Source organism: Neolamprologus multifasciatus, chromosome 8 (genome assembly GCF_963576455.1).
Source record: "Neolamprologus multifasciatus chromosome 8, fNeoMul1.2, whole genome shotgun sequence".
NCBI classification, from domain to species: domain Eukaryota; kingdom Metazoa; phylum Chordata; class Actinopteri; order Cichliformes; family Cichlidae; genus Neolamprologus; species Neolamprologus multifasciatus.
Genome location: NC_140446.1, coordinates 26,844,527 through 26,865,179, shown reverse-complemented (window position 1 = coordinate 26,865,179; position 20,653 = coordinate 26,844,527). Strand labels below are relative to the sequence as shown.

Genomic DNA, 20,653 nt, shown 5'->3' with positions numbered 1-20,653 from the left:
AGAAAAAAAAAAAAAAAAAAAAAAAAAAAAAAAGATTTTTTTAACGGCATAAATAAAGGTTATATAAAAGTCACTGCCAAAGACTGATTGCGGCTTCTACCTTGTTACACTAATGTTGTTTGTAGCTCAATATGACTTTATGTCATCCATGAGGGATGCATTTGACATATGTTTCACATATTATAGCCCAACAAGTTACTTATAGCAATTTAAATACGAGCAATCAGTTTTTGGCAAATACCGGAAATCAGTTTTTGGCAGACAATCACTTTTTGGCACAACACCGGCTATTGCAGTTAATAATACAACAGCTTCTTGCCATTTTTTGTGTTTCTTATCTTTCTTATCTTATCGCTGTGTAACTGAGTTCAATTGAAAGCCTGCATGCGCTAGTACCGCTTGCCACAAGTTCCCAGAATCCTTTGCGGTTTTACCCCTGAATGACATCACATTTTTGGTGGGCCGGTCTCTAGTCAAAATGCCCGGGCCGATTTTTTGTCCCAGTCCAGCCCTGCTACCAAGCATACAAATACATACAGACACCAAGTTACTTTTGCACAATACTCAGCATTTTGCACATTTCCATTGTCTTGTGTCTGTATCGTCCTGTTCTGTCTAGTTTTGCACTGTTTTGTCTTGTTTATTTTTGCAGTTTATGCACACTGCACTTTATGTAGTCCTGGGTTTGTCCGTATATGTCATATATAGCACCAGGGTCTCGGAGGAACGCTGTCTCATTTCACTCTGTACAGTACCACTGCACGTGGTTAAAATGACAATAAAAGCCACTTGACTTGACCTGTATTTTGTAGCAGTTGCTTGGAGACGAGCACCATACAGTTCAAATGAGCATACATTCCAAAATATGCAAATTAGCCCTATACATCATAATGATGATGTTTGCTGTTCAGGGAATGAACATTCTATGCTGAAAGTTTATAAATACACAACCTTTGACTGCTTGTTTTCAGTTGAACAAAGCTGAGAAGATTTTCGCTGCGATCACATTAAGTCCAAAGATGTTTAAACTTCTTTTTCACAGAAAGGTAAGTTTGAAGAGACTCGCAGCACATTTCTCTGAATATTTTCTTATGGTAAATAAGCATTTTTGAAACTTTTAAGGAAGCTTCTTGGATGATTTCTGTAAAAACTGAAGTTTGAACCAAATGAAGGATTTTGTATTTTCATACCATATACTTTGTTTTATGCCATTACTGATGTTGGTTTTCTTGTTTCTAAACAGAAATCACACAAACAAAACGTGGCAGAGAAGGAAATTCCTTCTACGTCTCATCAGAGGTAAAGAAAACTCTTTAATGCTGCTGGAGATATTTATAGCAGTGGTTTAGTTGGAGCTGTTTTATTTCCCTTTTATTGGTGTTTTGTATTTACATCTTTTTTACTACTTCTAGTCTTGTCTATAATTTATATTGATTCAGAGATTAGCGTTTGAAAATGTAGAGTGTAAATGTACAAAATACATGATTTTGTTCCATTACAGTTATTAATTTTTATTTGCAATCTCCAGCATGAACTCCTTGTTAAAAATTTCCACTTTGAAAAATAACATTTACACTTTTGTCCTCATCAGCATCCCGGATGCTTGTGTTGCTGCCACACCACCTAAGCCTGAAAATGGTCAAAAGAAGAAGAGAAAATGGAGACGCTTCTGCTGTTCCTCGGTTTGCTTTTACACAAAACATATTAAATGCACCTTCTCTTTAAATTGCACTTGTTAATTTAAAGTGACTTTACCTTTTTAATAAACGTATGTTTGTTCGTCCTCTGCAGCAAACTGACAGCGATGCAGAGAGCAACACTGTAAAGACACAAAAAAAGTGTCGCTGGTTTCTTTTTAAATTCTGGAAGGTATGTTTTATGGAGTCACTGTCAGCAAGCATTTACTCATCAGTTAAATGAGAAGAATTAAGAGCAATTTAGCACACAGCTATGTCCTCAAATTAAGTTCAAAGATGTTTAAACATGTTTTTTTTCCCAGAAAGAAAAAAGCACATTTCTCTAAATATTTTTAGCATTTAAGCATTTTTGAAGCTTTTAATGAAGCTTCATGGATGATTTCTGTAAAAACTGAATTTTGATCAGAACCAAATGAAGGATTTGGTATTTCATAGGACAAACTTTAAAACTCAATTTAAGGCATGAATAAATTGTTTTTATTTCATTTAAAGATATTCCTATATATCTGCTTCATGAGCTGACAGCTCACTAAAGTGATAAATAATAGGAAATAATACCAAATTTTCTAACTGGACACTTTTCATGGAGAGACTCCCTTGGTATGTTTGTTTTATGCCATTACTGATGTTGGTTTTCTTGTTTCTAAACAGAAATTACACAAACAAAACGTGGCAGAGAAGGAAATTCCTTCAACGTCTCATCAGAGGTAAAGAAATGCGCCACTCTTTAACACTGCTGGAGATATTTATAGCAGTGGTTTAGTTGGAGCTGTTTTATTTCCCTTTTATTGGCATTTTTCTTCCACTTTGTGTATTTAAATCTTTTTTACTAGTTCTAGTCTTGTCTATTATTTAAATGGATGCAGAGATTAGCGTTTGAAAATGTAGAGTGTAAATGTATAAAATACATGATTTTGTTCATGTTGCCATTCCATTACAGTTATTCATTTTTATTAACAACATGTACTCCTTCTTATAAATTTCCACAACATTTACACTTTTGTCCTGATCAGCATCCCGGATGCTTCTTTTGCACCCAACCCTGAAAATGGTCAAAAGCAGAAGAAGACGAGAAAATGGAGACACTTCTTCTGCTGTTCCTCGGTTTGCTTTTACACAAAACATATGAAATGCACATTCTCTTTAAATTGCACTTGTTAATTTTAAGTGACTTTACTTTTTTAATAATATTATGTTTGTTCGTCCTCTGCAGCAAACTGACAGCGATGCAGAGACCAACACTGTAAAGACACAAAAAAGGTCTCGCTGGTCTCCTTTTAAATCCGGGAAGGTATGTTTTATGGAAAGAGTCACTGTCATCAAGCATTTACTCATCACAGTTAAATGAGAGCAATTAAGAGCAATGAGGCACACAGCTAAGTCCTATATATATATATCAGGTAAAAAGCACCACGGAAAAGATCCCAGCAGACCTGAGTTGGGACACTTTGATTATGGAGCTTCTGGACCAAGAGAGTGGATGGGAGCATGTGTTTAACAGGTAAGAGAAAGACGTCCTCCAAAATGTTTAAACTTCAAAGCTCATGCATACATGCACAAACACTGCTCAGCATCCTGACATCTTTCCTAATTTTGTGTTTGTGTTTTTACCTTTTTGGAGCAGTGTAGCATGCGGTGGAAAAGCAATAGAAACTCAAACTGAGACTACAGACTGCTTCGGGTGAGTACACGTGGTGCACAAAGACCAAAGCTCACTTTGTCAAAGTGGAGAAAATGAATTATTTTACACTGATACTAGAGATGGCACGATACCACTTTTTTTTATCTCCGATACCGATACTGATATCATAAATTTGGATATCTGCCGATACCGATATGAATCCGATATAGTGTTTTTAATCAATAAAACTGTTTAACTGTAAAAAATACACTGCGCCCAAAATATTTCATAGATCAGCAACACTGATCAATCTAATAAACTTAAACCTGCTCCATCCTCCCTATTCTGGTATTTTAAAGAGTACTTAGCAGAAATATTAAGCAACCTAACCAATAGGGTTGCAAACTCCCAGCAAAAAAAAATAAAAAAAAATAAAAAAATAGGGAACCACCACCCCCCTCCCCCCCACCTCATGATGCTTAATCGACGTAATCAACTTTAATTTGATGCAGTGTGGGAAAAAAAATGCACAGAAATTAAATAGATTCAACATCTTCCTTCAACAGAACTGCAGACTGCACAGATGGTACTTTCCCAAAGTTAAAAGTAGTATAGCTTACTAGGGTATATTAGACTTAACAGTTACTATATACAGTAATGGACATTTATATATTTTACATCAGATTAAAACTTTGGGTGTAAGAGTCAGATAATTATTTATTAAAAGCTCGACATTTTAAATGAGAATAAGAAAGAAAAGTATGTTTTTGTGCCCCCTTTTCCCTGTTCATGCCCTATCGGCCCCCCTGGCTAAACTTTGCTAGATCCGCCCCTGCACAGTTACGTCAGCTGTGTAGAAAAAGATCCTGGTGTAGAAAGTAATATTAAATAAATTCTAACAACATCTTATCAAGCTTAATAGTGCTGCTGGTGTTCAGCCGCTGGTTTCCTCTTTCTGGCGCGAAGTGGGCGATAAACAAACGAGAGAGACAGACTCGCGACAGAAAAGCCGATCAGCTGATCATTAAGCAGTTTCACGATTGAAGTAGCAGCAGGAGAGAGAGAGAGAGAGAGAGGCAGTCGCTCCAGGTATTGGTTGTTTCCTCGGAGATGAAATGCTGGTTTGGTAGCAAAGCTCCACACAGCCGCTCTATTAGTGACGCACACTGCTGCGACATGCTACGGTTATGAGCCGGGTTACGTAGTGTCGCAAGTTTTGTGAGGTGCTTTTTTGATATTTAATGGATCGGATTACATTTTTTTATTTCTCTCCGATATCCGATCCAGTAATTTACGTCAGTATCGGACCGATACCGATACGTAATATCGGATCGGTCCATCTCTAACTGATACTGTAAACGTTGTGTGTGTGTGTCAGGTTTCCAAACATCGGAAACACCTGCTACATGAACTCCTGCCTGCAGAGCCTCCTCAACATTGAGGAGTTCATTAGAGACATCAGACGTCAGGAGGTTTTGTGGAGCGCAGACCCAGAAGCTCAGCTCTTAAGGTGCGCTACGTCAACCTTCTACTTTCTTCAAAAACCTGAAGAACAAAGAGATCTAACAGCAGAAACGTCTGTTTACCCTTTCCTTTCTACAGAAGGCTCATTGATGTCAGGGACTGTCATCAGTCAACAGATTATGACCTTAAAGGTCACCACCTAAGATCTTTTAAGAAGGCATTCAGCAATCAAGCTCCTGAATACACCGGCAGTGCACAGAAAGTGCGTCAGCTATTTGGACATTTCGTTTTTTGCTTTACCTTCTGATTTTGATGTACTGTTTTAAATCTCTCTGCTTTTCTTTCAGGATGCTCATGAATTCCTAACATTGTTCCTCAATGAGGTCAAAAGGCTCACACCTCACCTGGAGAGGAACGCAGCTCTCCTGGGCCAAAGTTATACCTGCCCAGTAGAAGACCATCACATTTTTAAAATGGAAAACACAAGGACATGCAAGAGGTAAGCCCGTCTTTCAGAAACGCAGAGCTGGTTGCAATATTTTCATATACCTCTTTTCCACCTACCTGATCTTTACTTTTTATGTTACTCCTGAAATGTGTAGCTGCAGTCACCAATCATCACAGCAAGAGGAATTCACCAGCTTGTCTCTTGACCTGGTTCCAGAGGGGTCTGTTATAAACATGTTGGAGACATACTTGAAGGTAAGATCACAAATTCCAATAGAGTTGTAGTATCAGCGATCTTAACACACCTTTTTTGTTAGTGTTTGTGTGTATGTGTGTGTGCATATGTTGAGATTTCTTTCTACCATAAAGCCTGTTTTCTCTGTGCTGTTGTTCAGGAACAAGAAATAGAATTTCGCTGTGATTGTGGAGGGACGACCTCAGAACTGAAGTCGTCTTTTGATACACTGCCAAGGTGAGTAAGGTCACATCAGAATCGACTGACCAGGTTTCCAAACTGTGGCGCATCAAACATCAGAGTTTTTCGAGACTTGAGCAGTCGTTTTCTCCCATCTTCTGTTTGTGTTTGACACTCATTCTTCTTATTTTCTACCTTGTTTGTTTTCTTTTCTACCAGAGTTCTCATCTTGCATCTGAAGAGGTTTGGCTTTACACAAACCTACAAGATTCAGAAGGTTGATGACCCCGTCAGGCTGCAGAGGGACTTGGTGGTGCCATCCAGTCAGGTAAAAACAGACTGCAGAACGTCTCAGGCTACGTCCACACTAACCCTGATAGATTTGAAAACTCTACGTCCACACGAGCGTTTTCAGTCATTTTCAAATAGTTGTGCGTCCTCATTGAAACGGCCGAAAACGCTTACGTTCCAGTCCTGCGCAAAAGCGAGTGAGAATTAAAAGATTTGAAGAAAAGCTATCCGGAGCATGTACACGTCTTTTTTAGGGCTGTCAAAATTGAGAGCAATCAAAACAACTGCTGTATAATGCACTCCGCTATCTTTGTTTAATTGCTCACATGACTGCATCACATAACTAAAATGCGTCATTGTTTTAGAAAGTCTGCGTTTTCGAGTGTCCACACTGCGACGGGACAGCTCCGGTTTGAAATGTATACGTTTTCAAGATGCTGTGTTTTTCCTTGAGGAAAACGCCGTCTCAGTGTGGACGGGAGGTCAAAGCGGAGAGAAAACGATGTGTTTGCAAACAAAAACACATTAGTGTGGACGTAGCCTCAGCAAATCAGCTTAATTATGGCACTGATGTGAGACTTTATGAAACTAACACTCTTTGGATTTGTTCTTTCTCAGGGTGGTGGCTGTTACAGTCTCGCCAGCATCATTAGCCATTATGGAGACACAGAGTCAGGTAAAACAACAGACTTGTTACAAACAGAAAATTAAAACTTGCTACTTTTGAGTGAAGGACTCACACACAAAAGCTTTTGATGTTCTAAGAAGCACTAAGTCAAAATCACTGTTTGCTTGAATCAGTTGACTTCCAGAAGTTGGATTCATTTGTCTTAATGTGATTTCAGGACACTACATCTGTAATTCTGTCCATCCTGAGGAGAGTCAGCACTCTACATCAGATCGCTGGCTCACCTATAATGACGCACAGGTGCTCCACACAACTGGATCTGCAGCTTGTGAGGAACAGCAGCACTCGGCCTACATCCTGTTTTACAAGAGAAACGTAAGAAGACACAGCATCTCATCCTGAAGTGAGAGAATTTTTAATTGTCCTGTTACCTTGTTGACCAGTTTTGTCTTCATTCTCAGTTCTGAAACAGGAAATGGAAGGAAGGAAGTTAAGGTCACCATCATGCTGAGAAGGAACAACAGTTGTCCCAGCCCACCATCGCACACTGGAGGACAAGTATTAGTAAGTATTGCCCTCAGGAGGAAGGGTCCTACCAGAGAGCCTGGTTCCTCCCAAGATTTCTTCCTCCAGGAGGGAGTTTTTTCTTGCCACCGTCGCCCCACATTCACTGGTCTCATCAGCAGGGACATTTTTAACCTCCTAAGACTTGAACTCTTTCATGGCATGCATTTTTAATTTCTCTGTGCCATTTGGGTTGATTGGGACCTGATGAATGTAAAAACAAAGACATCAGATTCGGACTATCTTCTTTTTTGTTTCTCAAAAGAATGAGATCCACATATGACGACGTTCATTTTAAATTTCGATTGAACAGTAGAAGTGTAATGTCCTCCCTCATAAGTGGATATCAGGTTTTTGAAGAGCAAAATTTTGCATTTTGGTCTAGACAACCCAAAATATTATGTCCACATATGTGGACACCAGGTCCTAGGAGGTTAAAACAAAATCTACTAGTAGTGCACCACTACTAGAGATCGTCCTTGTCTGGACCAGTGTTTGGCTTGCTCTCTGGGAACAACAAATAAATAAATTAATAAAATAAAATAAATTAATAAATTAATAATAATATAAATGGTAAATGGCCTGTATTTGTGTAGCGCTTTACTCAGTCCCTAAGGACCCCAAAGTGCTTCACACTACTTTAAGTCATTCACACATGTCATTTTAACTAATGACGTTAATGCTGACAGCACTAATTTTATTGTTATTATTATTAATATTATTATTAATTAATTTTATTTTATTAATTTATTTGTAACATAAATTAAATTTTAAAAAAAAATTGTTTTATTAAAATCAAAATAACAACAAAAACAAAAATAACTAATAAAAAAATAATAAAAGTATTCAGCAGTGTTTTGTGAAATTTGTAATGAGCCTTAGTTAAGCTGATGTCACAGAAGTTTCTGAATCATTTAGATTGTTCAACAAACTGATTCACTCAGGTAAAGATGGTAAGCTGGAGCAATGGTACCCTTGGAGTTCAGTTGAAGTTTTCAGACAAACATTCCCTCAATCAGTTGCAGCTTCTGCTTTTAAATAAATGATTTAGCTGCAAATGTTTAGCTGCAGGTAGCAAAGTCCAAAAGTGACAACATTTCCACTGCAGTCTCTCCAGAAATGGCTTATAAAATTTTGACCAAATTAGACATTTACCCTGGGATCATTGACAACCCTGTAGGGTGAAAATCTTTAATTGTACCTTTTATAACATTTTAACAAGTTGCTGTCTCCTGCTGCATGTTTGCAGTTTTGGTTGAACTTCATCAGCTCAAAAAACTCACTGTGCTGTGGTGTACTAAATGACCTCATGTACAGGACACACTGAAGGCAGCTTTGCAAAGTTTAATTAACAAAGTCAAGATCAGTTTGCTGAACAGCTGAACTAAAGACTTCCTTTTTCTCATCAATAAAATGAGGTCCATGCCAATGCGCTCAAATGGGACCTCCATTAATGGTGAGGGGCATAAAGGCGCTTTTTGAATGATTGGCTGGTTCACCAGCTGACACCACTGGACGCACACCATCGGCGCACATCCAAACATGCAAAAAAATGCACGATGGTGGTGCGCACAGATACAGCGGCTCTATGCTCTCCACTTACCCAATTTCACTGTGCAAGAAACTGCACAATGACAATAAAAAGCTCTAAGTCTAAAACAGTTTCCTGGCCAGTAAAATCGGGCAATTATTCGCTCCAGAGTTTTATTCCAGGTGACCAGCCATCGACTTGTGATGAGTCAGCTAAAACAATAATTTCTCAGTGGCTCTTCTGGCACCAACAAGTGGGTGTGTTCTTCCATTGTGCATGTGTCACGACACACTGAACATGGTCTGTCCCTACTCATTACCAGAGATGGGCAGTAACGTAACGAGTAAAGTAAGGGATTACTATTGCAAAAACGGTAATTAGATTACCGTTACTTTTCCGTAGGAACGCTGCGTTACCGCGTTACTAAAACCGTGATTTTTTGCGAGAATGTCTCATGACAGTGACGTAAGCAAGTGCGACGTTCGTGACAACAGCTGTGTGCAGATCAACAATGGATCATATATCGAGTGCAGAGAGAGTATGAGCGTGCAGCGTTTAAAGCGTGGAAGTACTGACCTTACTTTGAGTTTGATTCCATAAAAAGTGACAAAAACATTAGTGTCCGTTGTGCGTGGGAAGAAAACTTCTTTTTAAAGCGAAAAAAACCCTAAACTTCCAAGCTAGCACCGACTGCACAACAACATAATGGGAAATTCACAGAGAAGCTGCCGTATCCTTCCACTGACCACTGCGGCACACCTGCACCAGGGTAAACCTCCGCCTGCCCGACTCCTGCTTTACAGGTGAAAATAGAGCAACAGGACCGCTAGTCTTTGACTTTATTTATTTTCTGCTGTGTTTTACTTGCATCTATTTGAAAGACTGAGTGTAAACACAAAAAAAAAAATTATTTTATGTGCTGGAATGTGCAGAAAATAGGTTTAAATGTTAAACAAATTTCTTCCAGTCAGAGAATGTTGCATATAATTACATTAAGCATTACACTTTTGTCCTCATCAGCATCCCGGATGCTTGTGTTGCTGCCACACCACCTAAGCCTGAAAATGGTCAAAAGAAGAAGAGAAAATGGAGACGCTTCTGCTGTTCCTCGGTTTGCTTTTACACAAAACATATTAAATGCACCTTCTCTTTAAATTGCACTTGTTAATTTAAAGTGACTTTACCTTTTTAATAAACGTATGTTTGTTCGTCCTCTGCAGCAAACTGACAGCGATGCAGAGAGCAACACTGTAAAGACACAAAAAAAGTGTCGCTGGTTTCTTTTTAAATTCTGGAAGGTATGTTTTATGGAGTCACTGTCAGCAAGCATTTACTCATCAGTTAAATGAGAAGAATTAAGAGCAATTTAGCACACAGCTATGTCCTCAAATTAAGTTCAAAGATGTTTAAACATGTTTTTTTTCCCAGAAAGAAAAAAGCACATTTCTCTAAATATTTTTAGCATTTAAGCATTTTTGAAGCTTTTAATGAAGCTTCATGGATGATTTCTGTAAAAACTGAATTTTGATCAGAACCAAATGAAGGATTTGGTATTTCATAGGACAAACTTTAAAACTCAATTTAAGGCATGAATAAATTGTTTTTATTTCATTTAAAGATATTCCTATATATCTGCTTCATGAGCTGACAGCTCACTAAAGTGATAAATAATAGGAAATAATACCAAATTTTCTAACTGGACACTTTTCATGGAGAGACTCCCTTGGTATGTTTGTTTTATGCCATTACTGATGTTGGTTTTCTTGTTTCTAAACAGAAATTACACAAACAAAACGTGGCAGAGAAGGAAATTCCTTCAACGTCTCATCAGAGGTAAAGAAATGCGCCACTCTTTAACACTGCTGGAGATATTTATAGCAGTGGTTTAGTTGGAGCTGTTTTATTTCCCTTTTATTGGCATTTTTCTTCCACTTTGTGTATTTAAATCTTTTTTACTAGTTCTAGTCTTGTCTATTATTTAAATGGATGCAGAGATTAGCGTTTGAAAATGTAGAGTGTAAATGTATAAAATACATGATTTTGTTCATGTTGCCATTCCATTACAGTTATTCATTTTTATTAACAACATGTACTCCTTCTTATAAATTTCCACAACATTTACACTTTTGTCCTGATCAGCATCCCGGATGCTTCTTTTGCACCCAACCCTGAAAATGGTCAAAAGCAGAAGAAGACGAGAAAATGGAGACACTTCTTCTGCTGTTCCTCGGTTTGCTTTTACACAAAACATATGAAATGCACATTCTCTTTAAATTGCACTTGTTAATTTTAAGTGACTTTACTTTTTTAATAATATTATGTTTGTTCGTCCTCTGCAGCAAACTGACAGCGATGCAGAGACCAACACTGTAAAGACACAAAAAAGGTCTCGCTGGTCTCCTTTTAAATCCGGGAAGGTATGTTTTATGGAAAGAGTCACTGTCATCAAGCATTTACTCATCACAGTTAAATGAGAGCAATTAAGAGCAATGAGGCACACAGCTAAGTCCTATATATATATATCAGGTAAAAAGCACCACGGAAAAGATCCCAGCAGACCTGAGTTGGGACACTTTGATTATGGAGCTTCTGGACCAAGAGAGTGGATGGGAGCATGTGTTTAACAGGTAAGAGAAAGACGTCCTCCAAAATGTTTAAACTTCAAAGCTCATGCATACATGCACAAACACTGCTCAGCATCCTGACATCTTTCCTAATTTTGTGTTTGTGTTTTTACCTTTTTGGAGCAGTGTAGCATGCGGTGGAAAAGCAATAGAAACTCAAACTGAGACTACAGACTGCTTCGGGTGAGTACACGTGGTGCACAAAGACCAAAGCTCACTTTGTCAAAGTGGAGAAAATGAATTATTTTACACTGATACTAGAGATGGCACGATACCACTTTTTTTTATCTCCGATACCGATACTGATATCATAAATTTGGATAGCTGCCGATACCGATATGAATCCGATATAGTGTTTTTAATCAATAAAACTGTTTAACTGTAAAAAATACACTGCGCCCAAAATATTTCATAGATCAGCAACACTGATCAATCTAATAAACTTAAACCTGCTCCATCCTCCCTATTCTGGTATTTTAAAGAGTACTTAGCAGAAATATTAAGCAACCTAACCAATAGGGTTGCAAACTCCCAGCAAAAAAAAATAAAAAAAAATAAAAAAATAGGGAACCACCACCCCCCTCCCCCCCACCTCATGATGCTTAATCGACGTAATCAACTTTAATTTGATGCAGTGTGGGAAAAAAATGCACAGAAATTAAATAGATTCAACATCTTCCTTCAACAGAACTGCAGACTGCACAGATGGTACTTTCCCAAAGTTAAAAGTAGTATAGCTTACTAGGGTATATTAGACTTAACAGTTACTATATACAGTAATGGACATTTATATATTTTACATCAGATTAAAACTTTGGGTGTAAGAGTCAGATAATTATTTATTAAAAGCTCGACATTTTAAATGAGAATAAGAAAGAAAAGTATGTCTTTGTGCCCCCTTTTCCCTGTTCATGCCCTATCGGCCCCCCTGGCTAAACTTTGCTAGATCCGCCCCTGCACAGTTACGTCAGCTGTGTAGAAAAAGATCCTGGTGTAGAAAGTAATATTAAATAAATTCTAACAACAGCTTATCAAGCTTAATAGTGCTGCTGGTGTTCAGCCGCTGGTTTCCTCTTTCTGGCGCGAAGTGGGCGATAAACAAACGAGAGAGACAGACTCGCGACAGAAAAGCCGATCAGCTGATCATTAAGCAGTTTCACGATTGAAGTAGCAGCAGGAGAGAGAGAGAGAGAGAGAGGCAGTCGCTCCAGGTATTGGTTGTTTCCTCGGAGATGAAATGCTGGTTTGGTAGCAAAGCTCCACACAGCCGCTCTATTAGTGACGCACACTGCTGCGACATGCTACGGTTATGAGCCGGGTTACGTAGTGTCGCAAGTTTTGTGAGGTGCTTTTTTGATATTTAATGGATCGGATTACATTTTTTTATTTCTCTCCGATATCCGATCCAGTAATTTACGTCAGTATCGGACCGATACCGATACGTAATATCGGATCGGTCCATCTCTAACTGATACTGTAAACGTTGTGTGTGTGTGTCAGGTTTCCAAACATCGGAAACACCTGCTACATGAACTCCTGCCTGCAGAGCCTCCTCAACATTGAGGAGTTCATTAGAGACATCAGACGTCAGGAGGTTTTGTGGAGCGCAGACCCAGAAGCTCAGCTCTTAAGGTGCGCTACGTCAACCTTCTACTTTCTTCAAAAACCTGAAGAACAAAGAGATCTAACAGCAGAAACGTCTGTTTACCCTTTCCTTTCTACAGAAGGCTCATTGATGTCAGGGACTGTCATCAGTCAACAGATTATGACCTTAAAGGTCACCACCTAAGATCTTTTAAGAAGGCATTCAGCAATCAAGCTCCTGAATACACCGGCAGTGCACAGAAAGTGCGTCAGCTATTTGGACATTTCGTTTTTTGCTTTACCTTCTGATTTTGATGTACTGTTTTAAATCTCTCTGCTTTTCTTTCAGGATGCTCATGAATTCCTAACATTGTTCCTCAATGAGGTCAAAAGGCTCACACCTCACCTGGAGAGGAACGCAGCTCTCCTGGGCCAAAGTTATACCTGCCCAGTAGAAGACCATCACATTTTTAAAATGGAAAACACGAGGACATGCAAGAGGTAAGCCCGTCTTTCAGAAACGCAGAGCTGGTTGCAATATTTTCATATACCTCTTTTCCACCTACCTGATCTTTACTTTTTATGTTACTCCTGAAATGTGTAGCTGCAGTCACCAATCATCACAGCAAGAGGAATTCACCAGCTTGTCTCTTGACCTGGTTCCAGAGGGGTCTGTTATAAACATGTTGGAGACATACTTGAAGGTAAGATCACAAATTCCAATAGAGTTGTAGTATCAGCGATCTTAACACACCTTTTTTGTTAGTGTTTGTGTGTATGTGTGTGTGCATATGTTGAGATTTCTTTCTACCATAAAGCCTGTTTTCTCTGTGCTGTTGTTCAGGAACAAGAAATAGAATTTCGCTGTGATTGTGGAGGGACGACCTCAGAACTGAAGTCGTCTTTTGATACACTGCCAAGGTGAGTAAGGTCACATCAGAATCGACTGACCAGGTTTCCAAACTGTGGCGCATCAAACATCAGAGTTTTTCGAGACTTGAGCAGTCGTTTTCTCCCATCTTCTGTTTGTGTTTGACACTCATTCTTCTTATTTTCTACCTTGTTTGTTTTCTTTTCTACCAGAGTTCTCATCTTGCATCTGAAGAGGTTTGGCTTTACACAAACCTACAAGATTCAGAAGGTTGATGACCCCGTCAGGCTGCAGAGGGACTTGGTGGTGCCATCCAGTCAGGTAAAAACAGACTGCAGAACGTCTCAGGCTACGTCCACACTAACCCTGATAGATTTGAAAACTCTACGTCCACACGAGCGTTTTCAGTCATTTTCAAATAGTTGTGCGTCCTCATTGAAACGGCCGAAAACGCTTACGTTCCAGTCCTGCGCAAAAGCGAGTGAGAATTAAAAGATTTGAAGAAAAGCTATCCGGAGCATGTACACGTCTTTTTTAGGGCTGTCAAAATTGAGAGCAATCAAAACAACTGCTGTATAATGCACTCCGCTATCTTTGTTTAATTGCTCACATGACTGCATCACATAACTAAAATGCGTCATTGTTTTAGAAAGTCTGCGTTTTCGAGTGTCCACACTGCGACGGGACAGCTCCGGTTTGAAATGTATACGTTTTCAAGATGCTGTGTTTTTCCTTGAGGAAAACGCCGTCTCAGTGTGGACGGGAGGTCAAAGCGGAGAGAAAACGATGTGTTTGCAAACAAAAACACATTAGTGTGGACGTAGCCTCAGGAAATCAGCTTAATTATGGCACTGATGTGAGACTTTACGAAACTAACACTCTTTGGATTTGTTCTTTCTCAGGGTGGTGGCTGTTACAGTCTCGCCAGCATCATTAGCCATTATGGAGACACAGAGTCAGGTAAAACAACAGACTTGTTACAAACAGAAAATTAAAACTTGCTACTTTTGAGTGAAGGACTCACACACAAAAGCTTTTGATGTTCTAAGAAGCACTAAGTCAAAATCACTGTTTGCTTGAATCAGTTGACTTCCAGAAGTTGGATTCATTTGTCTTAATGTGATTTCAGGACACTACATCTGTAATTCTGTCCATCCTGAGGAGAGTCAGCACTCTACATCAGATCGCTGGCTCACCTATAATGACGCACAGGTGCTCCACACAACTGGATCTGCAGCTTGTGAGGAACAGCAGCACTCGGCCTACATCCTGTTTTACAAGAGAAACGTAAGAAGACACAGCATCTCATCCTGAAGTGAGAGAATTTTTAATTGTCCTGTTACCTTGTTGACCAGTTTTGTCTTCATTCTCAGTTCTGAAACAGGAAATGGAAGGAAGGAAGTTAAGGTCACCATCATGCTGAGAAGGAACAACAGTTGTCCCAGCCCACCATCGCACACTGGAGGACAAGTATTAGTAAGTATTGCCCTCAGGAGGAAGGGTCCTACCAGAGAGCCTGGTTCCTCCCAAGATTTCTTCCTCCAGGAGGGAGTTTTTTCTTGCCACCGTCGCCCCACATTCACTGGTCTCATCAGCAGGGACATTTTTAACCTCCTAAGACCTGAACTCTTTCATGGCATGCATTTTTAATTTCTCTGTGCCATTTGGGTTGATTGGGACCTGATGAATGTAAAAACAAAGACATCAGATTCGGACTATCTTCTTTTTTGTTTCTCAAAAGAATGAGATCCACATATGACGACGTTCATTTTAAATTTCGATTGAACAGTGGAAGTGTAATGTCCTCCCTCATAAGTGGATATCAGGTTTTTGAAGAGCAAAATTTTGCATTTTGGTCTAGACAACCCAAAATATTATGTCCACATATGTGGACACCAGGTCCTAGGAGGTTAAAACAAAATCTACTAGTAGTGCACCACTACTAGAGATCGTCCTTGTCTGGACCAGTGTTTGGCTTGCTCTCTGGGAACAACAAATAAATAAATTAATAAAATAAAATAAATTAATAAATTAATAATAATATAAATGGTAAATGGCCTGTATTTGTGTAGCGCTTTACTCAGTCCCTAAGGACCCCAAAGTGCTTCACACTACTTTAAGTCATTCACACATGTCATTTTAACTAATGACGTTAATGCTGACAGCACTAATTTTATTGTTATTATTATTAATATTATTATTAATTAATTTTATTTTATTAATTTATTTGTAACATAAATTAAATTTTAAAAAAAAATTGTTTTATTAAAATCAAAATAACAACAAAAACAAAAATAACTAATAAAAAAATAATAAAAGTATTCAGCAGTGTTTTGTGAAATTTGTAATGAGCCTTAGTTAAGCTGATGTCACAGAAGTTTCTGAATCATTTAGATTGTTCAACAAACTGATTCACTCAGGTAAAGATGGTAAGCTGGAGCAATGGTACCCTTGGAGTTCAGTTGAAGTTTTCAGACAAACATTCCCTCAATCAGTTGCAGCTTCTGCTTTTAAATAAATGATTTAGCTGCAAATGTTTAGCTGCAGGTAGCAAAGTCCAAAAGTGACAACATTTCCACTGCAGTCTCTCCAGAAATGGCTTATAAAATTTTGACCAAATTAGACATTTACCCTGGGATCATTGACAACCCTGTAGGGTGAAAATCTTTAATTGTACCTTTTATAACATTTTAACAAGTTGCTGTCTCCTGCTGCATGTTTGCAGTTTTGGTTGAACTTCATCAGCTCAAAAAACTCACTGTGCTGTGGTGTACTAAATGACCTCATGTACAGGACACACTGAAGGCAGCTTTGCAAAGTTTAATTAACAAAGTCAAGATCAGTTTGCTGAACAGCTGAACTAAAGACTTCCTTTTTCTCATCAATAAAATGAGGTCCATGCCAATGCGCTCAAATGGGACCTCCATTAATGGTGAGGGGCATAAAGGCGCTTTTTGAATGATTGGCTGGTTCACCAGCTGACACCACTGGACGCACACCATCGGCGCACATCCAAACATGCAAAAAAATGCACGATGGTGGTGCGCACAGATACAGCGGCTCTATGCTCTCCACTTACCCAATTTCACTGTGCAAGAAACTGCACAATGACAATAAAAAGCTCTAAGTCTAAAACAGTTTCCTGGCCAGTAAAATCGGGCAATTATTCGCTCCAGAGTTTTATTCCAGGTGACCAGCCATCGACTTGTGATGAGTCAGCTAAAACAATAATTTCTCAGTGGCTCTTCTGGCACCAACAAGTGGGTGTGTTCTTCCATTGTGCATGTGTCACGACACACTGAACATGGTCTGTCCCTACTCATTACCAGAGATGGGCAGTAACGTAACGAGTAAAGTAAGGGATTACTATTGCAAAAACGGTAATTAGATTACCGTTACTTTTCCGTAGGAACGCTGCGTTACCGCGTTACTAAAACCGTGATTTTTTGCGAGAATGTCTCATGACAGTGACGTAAGCAAGTGCGACGTTCGTGACAACAGCTGTGTGCAGATCAACAATGGATCATATATCGAGTGCAGAGAGAGTATGAGCGTGCAGCGTTTAAAGCGTGGAAGTACTGACCTTACTTTGAGTTTGATTCCATAAAAAGTGACAAAAACATTAGTGTCCGTTGTGCGTGGGAAGAAAACTTCTTTTTAAAGCGAAAAAAACCCTAAACTTCCAAGCTAGCACCGACTGCACAACAACATAATGGGAAATTCACAGAGAAGCTGCCGTATCCTTCCACTGACCACTGCGGCACACCTGCACCAGGGTAAACCTCCGCCTGCCCGACTCCTGCTTTACAGGTGAAAATAGAGCAACAGGACCGCTAGTCTTTGACTTTATTTATTTTCTGCTGTGTTTTACTTGCATCTATTTGAAAGACTGAGTGTAAACACAAAAAAAAAAATTATTTTATGTGCTGGAATGTGCAGAAAATAGGTTTAAATGTTAAACAAATTTCTTCCAGTCAGAGAATGTTGCATATAATTACATTTTTGCTTGATGCATAAAGTTAAAAGATTAAAACTAACAAAACAAGTTTTAAAAAGAGACTTTTCCATCTGATTACATTTTGTATGATGGATTATGCAGAAAAAGTAGAATTTGGCTGAAAGATCTATCACTTTATCACCTATTCAGGTTGTAAATTGTGTTTTTAAAAAGTAACTAAGTAACTAAGTAATTAATTACTTTGGAAAATAAGTAATCAGTAAAGTAACGGGATTACTTTTTTGGGGAAGTAATCGGTAATTAGTTACTGATTACCTTTTTCAAGTAACTTGACCAACACTGCTCGTTACAACATGTGGAAATGTCAGTGCTATGTCAGCGCCACTGTCCCTATTGGTGGTGTGTGCAGGCCTACATACTGCCCTATTGAGCTACTAAACCCCGACCAATCAGTTTTCAGATTTAAAGCATTCCTCCCAAGTCAAACAGCGAGGGGGAAATTTGTGTATGTGTATGTGTGTATCAGATAATACACATGAGCATGATATGCAAATGTGTTAGTGTGCATGTATAAACACAGACTTGCACATGTGGATACAATGGTTGCTCCTCTGGTCGCAGCGTTTGGAATTAGTAGGACAGCCAAGGCCAGACAGCTAAAATAAATTCAATAAAATATGTAGGCAGGAAGCGTAAGAGGCAGAGAGCACCTTTACCTGCTTTCCTTTTCTTTCTGGTGTCTGTTGGGACCAGAGGTTGAGATGGAAACAGGAAATAGAGGGGATAAAAGAGGGAGGAGGGTAAGAAGTTCATTCCCTGAATGGAGAGTGAAAGAGATGGCTGAGAATAGACAAGAGATGGCTCAGGTCTCTCAGGGGCCATCCAAGGCCTTTAAAGCAGCACAGAATGGCTTTATGCTTCTCTTATTGTTTTTATATCTCTATATTTTCACTTTCTGCACTGGTAAGATACATGTTTAAATATGTTAAAAATGATGTGAACCTTGTATGTGTTATTGTAGGGTTTACCTTACAATATGAAGCGCTAGGAGGTGCCTACTGTTGTGATTTGGTGCTGTATAAATAAAATTGAATTGAATATGCTTCTTTTTTTCTCTTATGTTATTAAAAATATCAAATGCTTATCTTAAGGAGGACTTCTCAGCTCAGCTATTTAAAAAGGAAATTAAAAAACAAGTGTTATTTCCCATATTACACATGCAACAATTTTAGATCATACAACCAATTGTGTTGCATGTGGGGATAATGTTGTCTAAGGAAATTCTTCAGTCCCTGTTTACAATATGCAGGTAATCTGTTTATTAGGTTAGCAACCTAACAACATGAAAAACAAAACATCTCTATCGCCCCCTGGTGTCTAGCTGCAGTAAACCCCGCGTCCTCCATGTTAGTGGAAGGACTGGGATCAAATTAAAGCAAAGAAGCTCTCCTCGGGAATCTACGTTCGTGAATGGCAAAATGCCACACAAGTAAGATGAATTACTGAGGGTTAAAAATGTTCTTTATTCACTGACTTCCTGTAATATCAGTTCCAGTTTCTAGCTGATATTTCAGTTTGCTACAAACAGAGCCACACATGACCACAAAATAAAAGAAACGGTAATAAAATAGCAAAGCATAATATTTATGTACTGAAATCAACTACAGACATTTGGCATCTTAAGTCAAAACGTATGTTCAATTTTTCCCATTTTTTTTTTAGCACTGACGTTTTTTTTTTTAACTGAGTTTGTTTCAAGTATTCAGGTTAAAGAATCAGTCTGAATTATTCTTGATGAGGTACTTTCATAAAGTTATATGTGCAGTACTGCATACAGCTTACATTATTTGAGAGAAATACTGTGAAGGATTAATAAATGTTATCTAAAACTTACGGTGGCCCCTAGAGACAAAGCACGTACAAATTCCAAAACACAACGGAAGTGCTCCAGGACGCTAGGGGCAGTGTTGAGCTTTTGTTACCTAGTAACTACACAAACCAGGAAGTACCAATGACCGGATTTTGGGCTGTATCCCAGGGTCAGGGGCCCTTTCTCAATTCTCAAGTACGCGAGTACGTACTCGCCGAGAACGCACGGGAGTACGGACTCGCCGAGAACGCGAGCACGGACTTGCGATATGTACAATTGGAACACCAGCGTTCTTGATGATGTCACAGGTCCGGAGTTTTTACTGCCGTCCCCTCTTAATTTAACTGTGAGTAATATGTTATGAAGCTTAACTTTAATCACAGCCAAACCGGTTTACTCAGGAACAAATAAAACACTGAAATAAGCCAAACATTAACATTTAGAAGTGATCTAAGTGACTTATATATCATGTTTAACCTCAGTAGTGAAATCTCTATTAATAAAAATAGTGTACATGTACATACGTGTACATACCTTAATAAAACAAGCAGGTGAGATGTTAGAACGCTTTTATTTTTATTTTAGTGGACACTCAATACAATAGACAGCTGCTGGGGTTTGGGGTTTGTTTAACCTGAGTAGCGAAAAGACCGCGGGGGGGTTGAAAACGATGTGCCGGGAGTCCGCTGTTCTCGCCGGCTGTAATAATCCTCGACCTCACTGTCTGCTATGGAGCTGGCGGGTCACAGACGTCTCAGAAAACGTCGGAGCTCGTTTGGAAATATATGATATCTTGATAAATCGAGCAGATATTTGAAGTTTACACAGCTACATTCTCGCTTTAACTTAAAAGTTTATTTTGTGACCCAGAAAGAGTAATATTTAAAGGTTTTTAGCCCCGCTCGTCCGCCATTGCCGCGTTTGAGTTTTGGACAAAATGCATTCTGGGATATTTAGCTGTACCAAGTCCACACAAGTCACCACCGATGCATGCTCGATAAAACGGGCGGAGCAAGAACACATCCGGGACTTTTTCGCGTTCTCGGCTTGATGCGTACTTCGAATTGGAACAGTACTTGGTCTCCGAC

At 39.0% G+C, this 20,653-nt stretch overlaps 1 protein-coding gene across 5 annotated transcripts; it reads left to right on the top strand.

Moving 5' to 3' along the window:
• Positions 1-932: 932 nt before the first annotated feature.
• On the top strand, positions 933-15,995 carry LOC146513242 (ubiquitin carboxyl-terminal hydrolase 46-like). 5 transcript variants are annotated; one of them, XM_085171357.1, is made up of 21 exons: positions 933-1,046; positions 1,244-1,299; positions 1,592-1,682; positions 1,792-1,869; positions 2,349-2,404; positions 9,679-9,769; positions 9,879-9,956; positions 10,436-10,491; positions 10,798-10,888; positions 10,998-11,075; positions 11,185-11,285; positions 11,409-11,465; positions 12,783-12,914; positions 13,007-13,130; positions 13,216-13,367; positions 13,471-13,570; positions 13,711-13,787; positions 13,950-14,058; positions 14,640-14,697; positions 14,867-15,024; positions 15,122-15,995. In XM_085171357.1, exons 1-21 carry the CDS (start codon positions 1,020-1,022, stop codon positions 15,158-15,160), a joined length of 1,809 nt encoding a protein of 602 aa, XP_085027483.1. In that variant the 5' UTR covers positions 933-1,019; the 3' UTR covers positions 15,161-15,995. The 5 variants fall into 5 exon arrangements, with proteins under 5 accessions (XP_085027483.1, XP_085027485.1, XP_085027486.1 ...); XM_085171359.1 differs by having other exon boundaries at positions 15,111-15,994; XM_085171358.1 differs by lacking the exon at positions 9,679-9,769 and adding an exon at positions 2,711-2,801 and having other exon boundaries at positions 934-1,046; positions 15,122-15,992.
• The last annotated feature ends 4,658 nt before the right edge of the window (positions 15,996-20,653 follow it).

Excerpts from the sequence above, each read along its gene's own strand:
- LOC146513242 (XM_085171357.1), top strand. The coding sequence starts at position 1,020 with ATGTTTAAACTTCTTTTTCACAGAAAG. Across the intron at positions 1,683-1,791 it reads GACGCTTCTGCTGTTCCTCG|CAAACTGACAGCGATGCAGA; the intron begins GTTTGCTTTTAC and ends CGTCCTCTGCAG. Across the intron at positions 15,025-15,121 it reads TCCTGTTTTACAAGAGAAAC|GAAATGGAAGGAAGGAAGTT; the intron begins GTAAGAAGACAC and ends GTTCTGAAACAG.